General features: G+C 41.8%; 2 protein-coding genes and 1 pseudogene across 2 annotated transcripts; all 3 read right to left on the reverse strand.

The window, feature by feature from the left end:
* Positions 1-338: 338 nt before the first annotated feature.
* LOC112279886 (casein kinase 1-like protein HD16) lies at positions 339-10,639 on the reverse strand (annotated as a pseudogene).
* A 2,060-nt stretch (positions 10,640-12,699) lies between these two features.
* Positions 12,700-16,115, reverse strand: LOC112280401 (uncharacterized). The gene is made up of 2 exons (XM_073533104.2): positions 15,987-16,115; positions 12,700-15,524 (listed from the first exon to the last, which is right to left on the reverse strand). Exons 1-2 carry the CDS (start codon positions 16,073-16,075, stop codon positions 15,305-15,307), a joined length of 309 nt encoding a protein of 102 aa, XP_073389205.1. The 5' UTR covers positions 16,076-16,115; the 3' UTR covers positions 12,700-15,304.
* LOC149989617 (uncharacterized) lies at positions 12,700-17,424 on the reverse strand. Its single transcript, XM_090249391.1, has 2 exons — positions 17,155-17,424; positions 12,700-16,760 (listed from the first exon to the last, which is right to left on the reverse strand). The coding sequence occupies exons 1-2, from the start codon at positions 17,352-17,354 to the stop codon at positions 16,655-16,657; spliced, it is 306 nt and encodes a 101-aa protein (XP_090105517.1). The 5' UTR covers positions 17,355-17,424; the 3' UTR covers positions 12,700-16,654.
* Between the last annotated feature and the right edge of the window lie 362 nt (positions 17,425-17,786).

The raw sequence follows: 17,786 nt of genomic DNA on the forward strand, positions 1-17,786 counted from the left end.
CATGCCGCACCTCTTCTCCCTTAATACCATGGTGCCCTCCCCCGACTCCTTGCTGCTATACTTATCTCGATCTTCTACTGCTTGTGACCGCCAAAATATCCGATTTTATTTAGTCTGCAACCACAATCCAAGATAAATGCTTCGTGGCACCCATCTCCTTCCGCCTCAAATTGGCATGGAATAAAGCCGTGCCGCACCTCTTTCCTCCTTAGACCACTGCAGTCACTCATCGCATAGGGCGCATGCGTGCACCATGATCCAAGATAAATGCCCTATAACGATTCTTTCAATCCGTCTCTCCATGCATGGAATAGCACCATGCTGCGCCTCTCTCCTCCTTACACTGCTGTAGTCACTCCTCTTGTTGCGCGCATATACGTACTATAATCCACAAGAAATGTCCTATTGCGCTCGTTCCCTTCCGCCTCTCCGTCCATGATTTGTTGAGTCTCTTTCTCCTCCACTCCCTCCCTTTCACCTAGACTGCTAATTCAGACTACTTCCCTTCGCATGACTTGAACCTTGACAGTGAGGACGACAAGCAAGATAAGGACCAACTACGAGAAAGGGGGACTGCAAGAAAGGGGGACTTTGAGAAAGGAAGACTGCTATGAATTGGAAGTCATATGCATGGTCCCCCAATTCTCTCAGACTAAAGTGGACGATGTGAGAAAGGGGGATTGCTTTGAATTGGACATCACATGCATGGTCGCTCAATTCTCTCAGACTTAACTGGACAATGTGAGAAAGGGGAACTACTCTGAATTGGACGTTACATGCATGGTTGTCCAATTCTCTCAGATTGAATTGCACGATGTGAGAAAGGGGGACTATTCTAAATTGGACGTCACATGCATGGTCGCCTAATTCTCTCAAAGTAAACTAGATGATGTGAGAAAGGGAGACGACTTTGAACTGGACGTCACATGCATGGTCGTTCAGTTCTCTCAGATTGAACTGGATGATGGTGTACATAGGTTTCCCAATTTGTCTAGCTAGTCTCGAATGCAAGTCATACTAAAATAATGTAGCACTTTCATACTATGTGCTGATAGTCCATCTTTCCTGGTGAAACAAAAAAAGAGATCACCTCACTACTTACTGTCCCAGTGTGGTGCCTTGGCCGCAAGTTGATCTACTTGTCACATCTTGTTTGTAGGTCAGTCTTCAATACTCGAAAAACTAAACAATCTTATGTGGAGCCACTTCTTTCAATTTCACGAATTACATGCGTATTTGGGTCCTAAAATTATACCAAATGTTATGTCAGCTCACAAACAGTGGAATTCTTCTTCCAATCATAGGTTATTATTGGAAGAATATTGTGTCCGTTGATGTCCAATCATCGACACGACCTTGATCCTCAACTTTCCTGAGTTACATTTCGAAGGTTACAAAATTGTATCATCCTTTGTTGTGTTTGGTGTGAGAAGCATGCAACATCTTCCTTCATTGCATGTCATGCCAGTAGGTGGATGCTTTCCATTTCAAGATTATTTTCTATCTCCATGATATTAGACTAGAAACTTTTTCACCAAGATATGGTTTTCTAAAGAGTCGAGTTACGGAAATCAATTGGAATTCTAGTGGGAGGACTTGATTCTCATGTTGGCCGGTCTACGTTAGAATAGATTACATCTGGTGTAATCATAGAATCGTATGGTATGATATCTGTTCAACATTGGTCATCTCATTGAGCCTAGTATACAATCCATCGACCTCCGCCAATTGGGAACCATACATACATACATACACACACACACATAGAAATATGTAGAGTTTTAGACACAGGTTGACATATTATGCAGGTGGTGGAATAGACAAGAGTTGACCTAATAAAGAACATATGAAGCGATGTAATGTCCCTCTGTCTCAAGCTCCTATTTCAACCTAAAATACAACAAAGGAACACAATTACTCACTATAGAAACTACACACAAAAACAAAAAACAAAAACAATTGAAAGTGCTCCAAGAATGATTCAACTTGACTTCGAAAGAAAAAACAGATCAACACAAGGCAGCTAAATTTTGATCTAGCACAAGATCATCTCCAATGCTTGAAGTTCTAGCTTAGAGTCTGGCTCACCTCGCCTTACATCACAACTTCACCTTTCACTAGACTAGGGTTTAGGATTTAGAATTTAGGGGTTCTGCAATACTCGCAAATTGTGAAGCTCAGTTCACAATTGCTTTCATGCCTCCACTCATTCTCAATTCCACAATTCAAGATTATTGGCTGTTGAATACCTGAGACTGCAATAGCTTTCATCATTTCATATAAGCCAAGAGAAGCAACATCCCATCATAAATAACTGACACATTCTATACAACACAAAACAAAAAAATACAAACAAAGCCAAATACACAAAATGGACCAACAGCCTGAACAAAGCAACAAAATATATAAAAAAAATGTGTTGTAAAAAACTTAAAAACCTAAAAATGAACAAAAAGTCCACATTCTCCATCAACCCCAAACCTAGTCTAAATCCCAACAACAACAGAAAAAAAAAAAAAAAAAAAAAAAAAACTGAAATATCTTTCGAGAGACCGCAGGCAAAATCTTGCACAAAATATATTTTTAAATAAATCCACATGCATTCAAGGATGGCAAATACATGTGATAGCTCATGAACTTGAGCAGTGAATCTTGTCCTCTAATCCATAACAAGAGTCTATAGATTTGTACAAGAAGCCACACTACTTATATACAGACTGTCTTCATTATCACTTTCCACATACTCTGTATGCTTAGAATCAGCTACATCGTAGTGATACCTGCACATCGAAATAAAATAGGAATGAAAGTTTAGTAAGTAGGTCTTTCTGAATCCAGGCTGCTTGTTGAAAGTAAGTGGATGTCATAGAAATTGAAATTGTTGATCAACATCCAGGAGGACAAAGTAAAAATCGACGATGCAGACATGACTAGACTGATGCCTAACTAAGCAACATCACACCACATCAATGACGAAAGCTCACAGTCAGTCCTTACCTCTGCTTCATTTGGCCACCAAGCGTTGTGAACGTTGTAATCCATTGAGTTACAGGCATTCCTAATCGGCTCTTTTTTTTAGGCTGGTCATCCTCATCTTCTTCAACATCTAATTCACCCTCTCTTCTGATCAACTTGTATGGAATACTAGAAACAAAAGGCTTTATTAATATGATGATCAAATGAAGAGTAGGTTCAAAAAAAAGAATCTTCAGTGTAGGAACAGGAAAAACGAAGCAAAAGAAGGTTATAGAATGCACCTTTTCAACACCATCTATGTTTATAAATCTCATAGTAGGATTAGGACCCAAGATACAATCGAAGAGTAAAACAAGCTTCTTGTGATTTGGCTCTTCATCAAACTTCATGTTTGCGACCATCTCCAAAATGTCTGTTTAAAAACAAAACCGAGCAGAAACAGCACAGCATTTTGGGAGAAGTTGCCATTTTCTTCTTATACTACACACCAGATAACTTTTGTTGTTGCCCTTGAAAACTAAACATATACCACGTCCAAATGAAAAATAGTGAGAGGGAGAGGAGAAAAAAAAATCCCAAAAAATATATCGCATTGATCACTTCCTCATTAGCTACTAGCGACAAAGTTAATCAGTACCTGATAACCTTGCCAAGGAAGAGTACTCTGTAGAAGGAATATCAAAGTGTAAGTCAGTGATTCCAAGTCGTCCTTCCTACTCCCAGTCCTCCTCATATGTCCATGCACACTCGCATATCAAACAGTTCCACTGCATGTACGAAAATTACACAGAATCAAAATATAGTTCAAAAGCAAAACAATCGCTTTTAACTGCCAAAACAGGAATGGCAACTATAGATTAGGACAGGGGGGAAGAGCCTCACCAAAACACATCAAGTCTTTGGTCATATTTTACATGCTGACCAGTTGTACCATCTCTCTATCGAGTAGCTGCATATATAGGAGAAAGATGTTAATCTTGGTGTGAAATTGACTTGTGCATGAACGTGGTGGTAATAAACTCATCCAATTCCTAGTCTAGATGCACTTCATGTAATAGTTCACAGATGTAAAAAAATTGATATAACACCGAATTAGACCAAAAGAGGTTACTACTCTGTGAACAGAGAATAAATTGTAGCACAACAATATTGAGAACTCACCAAGCTCGAGATGTACAAGAAAAAGCTTCTTTTCTTCAAGTACATTTAGTTGTCTCAGGAGAAAGTTCTCGGGCTTCACATCTCCATGTACATACCTGCTCAATCAGAACAAACTGTCCTAAATATTCACGCTTGACCCGAAGAGTTCCAAACATCCCAGAGACTTGGCCCGAGCATATCCATGATCTACAGTATGTGAATGAAGTTAAAATCGGATTAAAAAAAAGTAAAATAAAAAAATAAATCATGAGACAAGTTTGAAAAGAAGAGGACTACATGAAAATCGAAGGTCTGCTTGGACTACAATAATTCAGTAGGTGACTTACCATGATGTAGTAGTCACCTTATCGACCTTTGCAATGTATGCGACCAACACCATGACTGCCACCAACAGTGTTGGAAAAAGAACCCGCGCTAACCATCAAGGTTTAGAAGACAAGCCATAATCACATTTCAATGATGAAAATGAAAAATGCATAAAGGTAAATGTGACACTAGTCATCACATCTTAAGAATAAAATCACAATGGTACAAGCTCGTGACATACTTATTAACCTGCCATTCGCAAAGAGGACCATAATTGCAGCCCTTACTACTCCGATGCACGAACTTACTTGAACCTCAATGCATAACCTGTGCAAACAAGTTCAATATGAATACAAAAATTTATTACATTAATACCTACAAGACCTCGATGTAATGTGTAGAGCATCTCCCAAATATGCCGCTCTGACCAAGGTTTAGAGCAAAACAAATTGTAAAAAATTGAATACCTCAACAGCCTATGGACCAACACGCTCCGTCCTTGTCATTACGTTGGTCGATTTCTTTATGCAATGTTCCATGCATGCAACATTGAATGAAAAATAAGAAACATGAGGAGGCTTAAAACAAACCTCATATTCATTGAGCCAAAAAGTTGTCAAATCTTCTAATTCCATGCTAAAATAAATTCAATCCTAAACTAGGTTTTAACAATCCATGAAACAATTAAATTGGGAACCATGCACCACACAAACATAGAAGCATGTAAAGTTTTAGATGATGTTTTATATGTTATGCAAGTCGTGGAATAGACAAGAGTTGACCTAATAAGGAACATGCGAAGCAATATAAACCAATGTACAGTTGGAGATTATGAGGGTGAATATATTGGTGGAAATAGCAGTTATTGGTATGACTGAATTGCTGTAAGGAAGAGACCGATAAGGTGAAGGAGGAGATTGTAGTTTCCTTGTGTGTTCAGATATTGGAAATAGAGACGATACATTCAGGAGGTGATTGATTGTGTGACCCTAAATCCTAAACCCTAAACCTTTACAGGCAATTCTTGTGAAGCTGCCTCCCAAGTCTTGTCTCCTCGAGTTTGCCTCTTAGAAGAATTTCCTTCTCTAGTATCATCAAAATTTCCTCGTCTCTTTTCTTCCATCAAAGCTTCATGTTGGCTCTTAGCAATATATGGATGAACTGAAAGAGACTCAACAGGATCCTCCCAACCTGTTCTACCTCGTATTGTAGCTGCAATCCTCAATAACGCTTCTCGAGGTAATTTTCCTTCTTGTATTGTAGAAACGGTAGAAGCCCAAAACTTACTAGTTTTCGTACTTCCACCAATTTCATCATCTACTCTAGCACCATAACTTGCACTTTCTCGTGCTGCTGTTTCATGCTCTTTTAGGTAATCTTGAACCAATGCTCTCATTCCTCCCTTGCCAAAATTGGTTTGAAGAAGATCCTCCCTATCTTTCAATGCTATCTTCCCATCTTTCCAGCAAATAATTCCCTGCCGTATCATATTATTAAATTCATTGCAATCTTTTCTAAAGTGTGAAGCATCATCACACCAAATGCATCTTTGTACATATCCGTGTTTTGAAACATTCTTCGAATTGTTTATAGAAGTATTCTCTTCAAGTCTTGCCAATTTTATTTGAAGATCTCGCATTCCTCGTATAATTTCTTCCATCTCCATATCTGCTTTCTTTGATAAAGATGTCGAAGGTTGAACTGTAGGCATTGTTGGTGGTGTTGTACGTACTGGAGCTTTGGGTGTTTGTACTGTTTTTGGAATATTGCTCCTATCCTTCCTCCTTTCTTTTTTTGTAAGCAACCCCACCGCATCTTTAACGTTCTTCCACTTCGTTGTCAATCCTTCATCTTCTTCTTTGTCTTCAAGAAGGGGTTCTAATTTCTCTTGCAATTCTCCATCAACAGCTTGAAGAAATAGATCAACTTTGTTCGGCTCCAATGTCAATTTTTCTACCTTCGATAATTGAGAGTACTGCCTCTCAAATTCCCTTAGTAGCTCTTTTGCTTGCAAATTCTTATTGGGCCGTTCAATCCATCTCAGAAACAGCTTCTTAGTAACGCGATCAGCATCTTTCAAGAAATATTCATCTTTCAATGCATGTAAAAAAACCTCCCATGAATTTCCATAATGATCAGTAATCGATGTAATATGGTCTCTTATCTCCGGTATCGTGGCAAGTCTAAATAGTTCAACCATTTTCTTCTCAGAAACCCGATTTAACTCCATTTCATGAACATAACATCTTAAATACCTTGAAATATTCCTCCCATCAAATTGATCAATTTTATTGACCACTGCTTGCAATGCTTTGGTTGCCAAAGCTTCCTTTTGATCATTGCTTTGTTGTTACTACATTGTTAATGAAAAGGCTTGAAACATACTAGCAATAGACGGATCCATGTGCATACTTTGTCCTTTAGAAGACTCCCCACCAGAAACTTCTCCCAAAAATCCGTCAAAATTTTTATTTTCGTTTTCCATAAAAATAAAGATAAAATCAACCAAAATCCAATACCTTCTACCTCAAGCTTTCAAGTCGGGTTCACCACTTATGTTGTATTACGTGCTTTCCTGCTCGAGAACGCGCCGGACGTCTGGCTGTAGAAGGTAGTATGGAGATTCGCCGATAGTCAAGTAGTCTATCAGTTTTTGACTGCTGGAATATAAACGACTGCAACAATGTACCGTAAATCTATACGGGTGCTCTTCGACTGCTTGTCGAAGTCCTTTTTGTCCCAACCGGTAGGTCTCTAGACGTTACAGAGAACCCCGTACAACCCAAACTGTTAACCTTCAATACTGCTTTGTACTTACGATCTTGTATCCACTGACTGTCTTGTTAGATTAACCCAATAAATTTCATTCACTCTGCATACTCAATCCTATAGACACCCTTTTAATTCTTCAATCACAGACGTAACTCGATTTCACAAAACAGTCAAGAGTATTCAAACCCACTTCATTAAAAAATCCCGATTCACCATTACAACACTGACTTCAGCAACGATTGCCTCAGTCTTCCCAAAACCTTTGAAGAAGAAAAACCTAATTCTCCATCTTTTCTTTCTCGACCCGAAGCATGAAGCTCTTTTTCAATCCCTGATCTTCAAAAACCTCTAATGAAGACCGAACTAATAACCTTAAAAAAAGAGCTTGAAGCTAGCTCTTCGATCCAAACCCCCTCTCTCTGATCTCAAAACCCCCCCCCCAAAACTTATTCTCTTCCTAACCTTATCCTCAAAATTTCTTCAATCTTCTGTCTTGGATCCGGAATTGGCTCCCACCGTCAGAGCTTAGATTCGAAATTGGCTCCCGCCGTCAGAGCTTCCTCCTCCATTTTTACCTTTAAGAGATCCATTTATCGAAAACAACGTTCCCTGAAACGGCACAGAGAATAGGACAGCTTGAAACAGAATCGAAACCCCATACTCGGGTCCACATTGAGTCGCCCGACCAATTCAGGTCTCATATTGGGTAAGATGCCCGTAGTAACCTGGATGTTCCCGTAATTGGATCAAATTGGTCCTTCACGTCAGACTGGCTGAGGCCCTTAGTAAGACCTGGATTTTCCTGGAATTAGACTGCATTGGGTTGCCCGACCAATTCAGGTCTCATATTGGATAAGAAGACTCGGATTGGATTCTCGAAATTGGATCCAATTGGCTCTTCGAACCAAGCTCATCTGTTGTGTGAATTGGTCCTTTCCCTTCCTACTGACTCCCGTTATTGGAATCGAATGGAACATTTCAGTATCCCCCGGCTGACTGTAACGGGGTGACTGAACCTGACCATTCAGTATTTGCACTGGAGTTGGTCGTTGCTCCCAATATTCGAGGTAACTGAACATTAATAAAAGTCCCCTTTCTTTATATTTTCATAATATACTCGTGTTACAACACGACAACGTGTGACAACAATCTCAAGTAATACCACACCAAGTTTAGGAGACATCACATAATTCCTCCATAATTCAATCACTGGAACCCTTCGCATCCAATTGTCATCCTCTTACACTTCTTCACACAAATTCAAACCCCATAGTCTCCTCTTCCAATCATAATATTCAATGTATCATGATTCTTCCATTCATTACCATTCTCCACAATTACTTCCCATCATCCACTTCTAATTCTCCATTGTATTCATCCCACAAATAAATTCAATACTTCATTCGACAACATCAAATCCTTTTTTTTATTCTAGAATTTCACGTCACATTATTCTTAAAACCATCCATGGCTCTTCTTCTATGAAGAAATCAAAGAAACAAAGAAGTGGCACCAAGCTCACTTCGGCTCATGACCATCACAAGCTTACCATGCAACCCTAAACTTACTCTTGCTCACTTTGAGATGCCAACAACCACACAACACAACTGATGATAACTTCTATTCATCAGTTGACCAGCTTCTCTCAACCTTACATGCATTGTATTGTGAAAAAAAAAAAAAATCCTACCCATTCTACATAGCTTTGCTCTCAACTGTCTAGCGTCCTCACACACATGGAATCAGGTAAAACAAAACTTCTTCAACGAATCGTCACAAATTTTTCGACCATCTAGGCTCATTGGATGGATCAATTCCAACATTGTCCATAGATGGTTCTATAGATTCCGGTTCTAATGATAAGGGTTTAGGATTTAAGATTACATGGTAAGTCCTCTTCTTTCAAATTTTTAAAAATCGTCTCGGATTCACGTATAATAAAGTCATAATTGGTTTCCATGGATACATGTAATAAATTAGGTACCCATAAAATCATCTAAATTGAATGGATCCATTAGAAAAAATAATATAAAATAAAAAGTAAAAATTAAAAACCTTCTACGACATGATACAATCCATGCCGACGGACTTGAAATTCCCCCCTTCTCTCTTCCCCCTCTCCCTCCTTCCCAGAAAATTGTGAAATCGGCTATACTGAAAGAAGCACTAGATTACTAGGCAAAAACAATTTGGAATGTAATTTAATATCATAATAACTCTTACTTCGACATTGTGTAGTTCCCATGGTCAGGAGAGCCATAGCCCTAGCGACCAGGTTTAGGATTTAGGGTTTAGGATTTAGAATTTTTTCAATTCTAGTAACCGATATGGGAGGGAGTTCTTGTTGCCAAAATGTTCATCCAATGCAATTGTGGGAAATTTCATCCAAACATCAGAAATTTCAGACTATTGCTTCAAACAATCTTGCTCTACATAATTTTCAGTTGTCATAGACTTCTTCCCCCAAAATATACGACTCTCAACAAAAAACGGATCATAATCTTCCTTCTATAATCAATCTTCACAAAATTCGACAACAATCTTCCAAATCTATTCTTATAATTCAATCACACAATACTTCAATTGCTTACTCGATATCTCATGAATCAATCTTTTTCTTTTATTTCACAGTATCACTTCACAGTGATCGAAATCTATTCCTTCCTCTTCAAAAACATGAACAAAATAGGAGATGGCACCAAGCTCATTCTGGCTCATGACTATCGCAGTCCGACCCCTCCTACTTCTTCTCCAATTGTTGTATATTTCACTTTGAATCTACGGATTTCAATCGATATTTCCTACCGAATTATTTTTTACAACCAAATCATCCATCCTATCTTTCGAGTGGACTACTCCAAACTTGGATGATTCATTGACTTTATCAATATTTCACAAAAACTGATTTCTAACCATACTACATAGCTTAAATTTGATAACCGTGCAGTACCCTTGCAAACACAGAATTGGTACACATCCAAACTAAACTTCTTTATAGAAACCCTATAAAAATTGGCTATTCCCTTGGCTCATTCGATCGACCAATTTCCGCATTCTTTGTTGTCGGTTCCACTGATTCCGGTTCCAAACATAAATCCTCATCCTCCAATTCGGCCGTCGACTCTTTCCTCAATTAGGTTGATAAGTCTTTATTATACTCTCCCAATTCACGGACTTAAGCCTCCAATTATAAGATTTGGACATCTCTCGATTCCAACCGGTGCTGTTGTTGTCTCATCTTCTCCTCCCATTCTGCAACTACTGAAACTAACACCATCGACGTGGGTGACTAACTAATACTAGCCAAATCATCCACCAAATTGGTCAGTTTGGCCTTCAATGCTCCAATTTCAGCCCGTAATCGCTCCGTTTCACATCTAAGTTGGTCACCCAATTCTGCTTTTTCCTGTTCCAGTAATGCCATCTTCTCTCATTCTATTTTCAACTGGCACTTTGTCTTCTCCCGTTCCATAATTAATATATTGTGAAGCTGGATTAGGTCTTGACCGTGGCCTTTCATAATGCGTTGAATGCATTCTTTTTCTTTTTTCCAAGCTTCCTGTTTCTCTCCAAATTCACGCTTTAATAACAACTTGGATTCTGTATTTTTCTGGATGATTCTTTCCTGCTCCATGATTCGGTGACTTTCCTCTGATATCACTGTTCTACTCCCTTCCAATTCGTGCCTCACCTGGCCCTCTACATACAATGTACGTATCATGCAATGTAATTGAAAAACATGCTTCAATATAGCATTCTTGAGATGTAAGTCTTCTGGCAATCGACCATGTGGAAATGCCAACCGATCGATATTCAAAGAAATGGAGACTTCATTCTCCACATTGACTGCCGAATAAATCGAGATCCGTTCCAATGCGACTTTCGGAATGGCCTCCCATTCCAACGTACAATTGGATTCTCTAATTTTGTGTACCACGTCCCCTGAATTGGCGATCAGTGCCAATACATTCCGTTTACAACGTTGAGGCACCGGCAAGGGTATGTTTTTCCTCGGTATTGACGGTGCTTGACTCAACGCATACGCAATGGCAAAATGTATATAGTTGGAATATAGCAAAGACGTGAACTTTCCTAGTTTTTGCTTGGTTTCCATCTTTGCATGAATACAGGTCACGACAAATGCTGTCCAGTTGAACACCATTCCTTCAAGCGTCCCTACTGTCATAAACAGTAATCGTCTCGATATATATGTGATGTGTCGATATAAGCCCAAACGCCTCTGAACGAAGCGCAACCATTCTAGAAGCTCTGATGTAATTGCCTCGACCATCCGCCATCCTTGACTCTTTTCAAATGATGCCATTTCACCTTTAAAAAACGTCCTGGGCTGAAATTGGTGGACACTTCGACGCCCACCGCAAGCTCTCCAACGGAAAGATGCAGCATCTTTTGTAGGATCACATCATCAATCCCAATGACGTGCCCTCATACCACACTCGATCCGTCCTTTGGATCATAGTTTGCGATGTACTCTTCTAATAATCTCACATCAATCGGCGGTAAATTCTTTGACATTTGCAAGAACTTAAACATCCGTGCGTTTCAAAAATCTTGCAATCTTTTTGGCAACCAACAGACTTCCAACTTCATCGGTTCTATACTAGTAACGATTACCATGGACGGTGGCCCTAGATTGCATTTAGCTTTCACATTTCGGCCTCATTCCTCTCCATCCAAGTTTAGGGTTTAGGATTTAGGGTTACAAGAGTATCTTAGAGATTTTTGAGTCTTAAATTTCTCTCAATATATTACTGTTTTTTTCGTTTTGAAATTTTGCCAAGGCTTATATTGTCCCAAAGACCTCTATAAACGTTTTTGTTTTTTAAAAACATGTGTTTCATTTTTTAGATTTTAGGGTTTAAAAACCTTAATTAGGGTCTACAAACCCTAATGAGGGATCTAAATTTCAAAAGATGTGAAATTCATGCATAGAGTTGATAGAGACATACCTTAAATGGCTGAGTGGGATTTTCACAAAACTAACGTGGAACTAGAAACTCACGTTTGTCGTGCACACACACCTTCCTTACTCCATAACCGGATGCGACTCTCATGTCCACTTCGGCCCGACCACAGTGTAGGATCCACCAAAACATCACGTACCTAAACAAGCATTGGAGGTATAATATGTGATCAAGATGGACTCCTACTTTGTGACTTCTCAACAACCGGTTCCAAAGTAGCACAAAAATCAGGCGGAGCAAAGCTTACAGTTGGGAGCACCATGAGAACGCCACATCCAACCTGCTGTGAGTGCTGGGCTGTTTGAATTGGACAAGCTTGCAGTAGTCGTTGTATTGTACCATGAGAATCATCAACAAATCATGGAGGGCGCGTGCTTCTTTCACACCCTCATCGAAAGATGCTCGAATGATGTGTCATTCGGCAGAGTGGCATGGACAGGTGACTTTTACATATCGCCAAAGTTTTTACAAAATTGCATCTGTTTTACTAGACTTCATGAATCACTAAAAGCAAGATCATAGTTACAACAAAAAGTACGCTAGTTTACATTTGCATGACTTGGAACCTTTCGGAGTACCTTGTGTATCAGAACAACTAAGATAACCTCGGTGTTTGTGCTCTCGTACAACTCTATAAAATTAGCAGCTACATCTATTTGCAGGGTGCGCAACCAGGTGCACCTCTTCACGATATAAGCTTGACTACAACCACATGAAAGCACCACATGTTATGGAACTGTCAATGATTTGTAATGTGCAATAAATTATGCTTCGTCTTTGGAGTTCAAGGTCGACGCCGCCAGGATGGATCCTACTGATAATCCCGTCTGGCCTCATCCTAGATCGGAGTCTGCATCTACCACCACCGTGAGTCCAACCGACGAGGTAGACGTCGATGCGACCTGCTTTATTGTAGTCCTTCGCAACCTTTGTAGTCCGGTCGGAGAAGTCGTGCATCCGGCGAATCGTAAAGTCAGCCTAAGTAAACCTGGGATCCTTCAAGAAATGGATGCATGTGAGTTCTGATCTTGTTGTCATGAAAGTGAACCCCTCCATTATCCCTCTCCGGATTCAAAATACCGTCCCTCCCTCTTCGATATACTACTCCCTTGATGCTCTACCCACTATATTACTCTACCCCGTTGATATTTAGCCCGCTCGATGCCCTTCGTCCTCAATAGCCTACTCCCTCGATAATCTGCATCGTGAATACTCTATCCCAACAATATCCTACACCCTCAATATCTTGCGTGTAGAATGTCCTACCTCCTCGATAGTCTGGCCTCTCAATACTCTATCCCTACAATATCCTATGCTCATGATACTTTAGCTCTCGATACTCTACCCCCATTGATACTCTACCCCTTCAATCTTATCCCCTAAGATACCCTGCCTCTTCAATACTCCGGCTTATCATTACTCTGCCCCCTCGATACCTTGCCCCTCAATACCTGGGATTCTAAAATCCTGCTGACCCTTTCGATGACCTGATCCTCCATTTCCTCGCTCCGGACTCTAAGTACTGCCTCCAATACCCCCTCTCGATACCTTGCTCCTTAAACATCTGTCCTCAATACCCTCCTTCTGCTCCTCTTAACCCCCTTATACTCTCGATATCTGACTCCAACTTCTGCCTTTTCCCTCGCTCCTCCATAATACGCTACTATGGACTCCAAATGCTAATCCTCCCCCATTCCCCCTGCCTTTCTCCGATTCCATGATGCTCTTCATAACAGTCCCTTACTCTTTATGACTGTCGACAGGTCGCCCGAGAACATGAGCAACGCACACTAAGATGGGCCAAGCTACTTGAGCTGAATTGTGCCGTAACGGCTTGTATTGAAGGCAAAAAAATAGTTTATATCAGGTCAAAAGCTCCCACTCTAGCACACGGTGCATGCCAACTGTGGGGTTCCTAGATCGAACCCTATGTATTGTGTCCCGCGGCAGGTCGGGTGTCACACTTGTTGGGTCGGGGTATCCATGGATGCTTGTGAGGGACCCTTATCCGCCCTTGGATCAATCGGCAGCCCGTCGATTAGATAATCCAACCCCCACCCCTCCCTTCTTGCTCAATACCTTGTTGCCCTTCTCCGACTCCTGGATGCTCTTCAACTCAATCTCCTGCTCTTCACAACCATCGACATGCCCCCTTGGGACATCAATGATGCACCTTGGAATTGCCCAAGCTACTACGAGGGAGGTGAGAGAGTGGGGGTTTATTGAGGAATTGTCAATATCGGGGTGAGCAGGATTTGATGTTGGTGAAGGACCTCTATCTGCCCTTGGATCGATTGGAGAATCCCACCTTCACCCCTCCTACTCGACTGTAGATTTTTTTGCATCTATTGCAAGGCCACTGTTTTTGTTTCTCAAATCCCACCGCACAATGCCAATTACATTCCCGACATTCTGCTGCCTTTCCCTATATTGCTCCTGACTCTAACTACTGGCTCCACATATCTCTTCATCCCCTCTCTCGTCTCCCTCCCCTCTCCAACAACAGGCTGTTTTTCCTCGATTCCCTATTGCTCAGTCTTCAATCACTCCTCCCGCAGCCAGTTTCCACAATCTAGGACAAACGCCCTGCAATAGCCATCTCAATCTGGCTCTCCATCCATGATGAGTGGAATTTGCACGGATTAGCGCCATGCCGTGCCTTACCCCTCCTCAAACCGCTGCAATCACTCCTTGCGTGGAGCGCATGCATGCACCGCAATCTAGGATAAACGCCCTGCGGTGCTCATCCTTTCTCGCCTCTCTGTCCATGATGCGTAGAATTGGCGTAGAATAGTGCCATGCCGCACCTCTTCCCCTTGGTACCATGCTGCCCTCCTCCAACTCCTTACTGCTGTGTTTACCTCAATCCCCTACTGCTTACGACCGCCAAAACAGCCAACTTTACTTAGTCTGTAATCACTCTTCTCGTGGCCAATTTCCACAATCCAAGACAAACGCCCCACGGCGCCCATCTCCTTCCGCCTCGAATTGGCGTGGAATAAAACCATGCAGCACCTCTTCCCTCCTTAGACCGCTGTAGTCACTCATCGCATGGAGCGCATGTGTGCACCACAGTCTAGGTTAAACGCCCTACAATGGCCCTTTCAATCCGACTCTCTGTCCATGGTGCGTGGAATAGCACCATGCCGTGCCTCTCTCCTCCTTACACTGGTGCAGTCACTGCTCTTGTTGGACGCATGCACGCACTGCAATCCACAACAAACGCCCTGCTGCGCTTGTTCCCTTCCGCCTCTCCGTCCATGATTTGTTGGATTTCTTTCCATTCCACACCCCCTTCGCCCAGATTGCTGATTCATTACTTCCCTTCACATGACTTGAAGCTTGACCGTGAGGATGACAAACAAGATAAGGACCAACTACGAGAAAGGGGGACTGCGAGAAAAGGAGACTACTCTGAACTGGACATCACATGCATAGTCGCCCAGTTCTCACAGACTGAACTGGATGATGCTATGCGTGGACCTCCCAATGTGACCCATGTCTAGTTGGTCTCGAATGCAAGTCATACTAAAATAATATAGAACTTTCATACTACGTGCTGATCGTCAATCTTTCTTGGTGAAACAAAAAGGAAATCAGCTTTTATAGTGCGAGGACGACCACGCGGATTGCCACAATCAACCCCAGACATGTGTATGAAATGAGATACTAGAGCTTTCCCACAATTCAATTGCAAGCGTGGATATAAATCAAGTTCTAATAACCATTCTGGTATCAATTCAGTAATGACTAAGAAACTGAAGTATGCTTGGGTAGGAAACAAACCTGTAGGGATTTAGAATGCCAGTCAAAATGCTAACTTTGCGAGTTAGAGGACGCCTCTCTTTATCTTTGAATTTAGCCAAAACACCCATATTTGGTGGACCTTGGCCGCCATTGCCATCGTATCCATCGTCGCCGAGCCACACGGCATTGCCATAACAATAGGTACCCTAGGTCTGATAGAGCTAACGAGCGTAGTCGAAATCAGCAGAGGAACCATAGCTCATAAGCATGCTGAGCTTTGTCTTTAGAAGAACAGGTGGCGATCTAGTCTGGAGTTGTCGTCGCCGTTGAGTGGTAACATGCGCATGTCATTCTGGGAACCACCGTGTGAGAATGGCTTGTTAGACGTAGTATAGTCGTCTTTACAATCAGGGCATTTTCCAGACTCGTTGAGTGCATCGAGGTAGCAGTGGCGGCAGATCTTGAAGTTGCAATCACAAGGTGTCATGTCTTTTCCGCGCTTGTCGCGCATTGCCTTCTCGTAATAATTGACGACGGCGCAAGTAGGACAGCGTGCACCCCCAAGCTGCTTGCCCTTTCCAAAGACCGCTTGATCTCCCGACATTGGGTGGTCTGGTGTGGCAGGGATGTAGACAGTGTATAAGTAATCGGATCCCAGTTCGCTGTCTGTAGCACCCCCCATCTCACTCATGTCAGGCGAAAGGTTGTTAAATCTCCCTCTGGACGTAATTCTCGCATGGTGATGATTCCTCCCACCGGCATTCTAGTTGTCTGAGTTTGTGCGACCTGTCATCTGCACGCCACGAGATTGTCCTGCATTGCAAAACCCCAGTCCACCTTTTGTAGCAGACCTTGGCAAAGCCATGGCTGCACGCCTCCTTAAACCTTGGTCGTCAAACATAAATCCTTGATCTAGATTAACAGACTAGTGCTCGATCTCCCACAAAATAACCTCAAACTAAGCCGCTACGACGAAAACACCACTCTTCAGTTTCTGCATCTGCTCAAATTTTCTGTAAATAATGCATACCAGACGTGGACATATTAACAGTTGTTTCAAACAACAGCAACCACAACTTTCGATTCTCTTTCTAGTTGTCTCAAGATACGGGTGTATTTCAGGCTCCTTGAATCACAAGTGCAATGAAAATGAGGCTTATAACGAGAACGACACTTACCTGGAATTGCATATCCATGAGCATTTTACCTTAAATTGTCAATACCCACTCGCTTCCCGACATACAACAAGGACTCCGACTGCAAAAACTCGACGTCAGATCCAGGATCCCGCACCAAGGAGGTCGATCCTAGCTTCAGTGTCCAAGAGAGAACCCCTGTTAGGTAGTTGAGCTCAACATGGATCGCCACACGGCAGGCAAGAAGAGAGGGGAAGTGAGGGATCTTCATAGCATCCCAAAGAGCAACACTCACAGAAAGATCTTGATCGCAACACTCTTCCAGGCCGATCCAGGGTGGCTGGTACCTAATCTAACCCACAATAAAATAGTTTATTACTCCTGCGCTTCATGTGTGCACCGTAGGCGGCGGCTAGCTCCTCGTCTCAATGCCTGATTTGGGAGCGGCGGTCAGCCGGGGTTCATCAATCAGGTAAATTACTAGCTGTAAAGAGTCAATGTGAGTGAAGCAGCGCCATGAATCGCCTTGTTTTAGACCAGTAGCGAATTCGCACAGGGTAAAGTATTCGGGAGTAGATTCAAAATCGCCCGGCAACACGCTGCGCTACTGGCCTGTGAAGTGGATTATCACGAGTCTGCATTAAAAACTTGTAGATGATCGAAACAATCTAGACCAGAGCCAGGAGGCACGTCGGAGCCGTGA

The sequence above is a fragment of the Physcomitrium patens genome, chromosome 3, assembly GCF_059467195.1.
Source record: "Physcomitrium patens ecotype Gransden chromosome 3, ASM5946719v1, whole genome shotgun sequence".
Lineage (NCBI taxonomy): Eukaryota > Viridiplantae > Streptophyta > Bryopsida > Funariales > Funariaceae > Physcomitrium > Physcomitrium patens.

Bases quoted from the DNA above. Each gene is read 5' to 3' on its own strand.
- LOC112280401 (XM_073533104.2), bottom strand. From the start codon at position 16,075: ATGGGTGTTTTGGCTAAATTCAAAGATAAAGAGAGGCGTCCTCTAACT. The intron at 15,525-15,986 runs GTTTGTTTCCTA...AGTCATGTGAAG, and splicing joins GGCATTCTAAATCCCTACAG to GGAAGTAATGAATCAGCAAT.
- LOC149989617 (XM_090249391.1), bottom strand. From the start codon at position 17,354: ATGAAGATCCCTCACTTCCCCTCTCTTCTTGCCTGCCGTGTGGCGATC. The intron at 16,761-17,154 runs GTAAAATGCTCA...TTTGCAATGCAG, and splicing joins GTGGGTATTGACAATTTAAG to GACAATCTCGTGGCGTGCAG.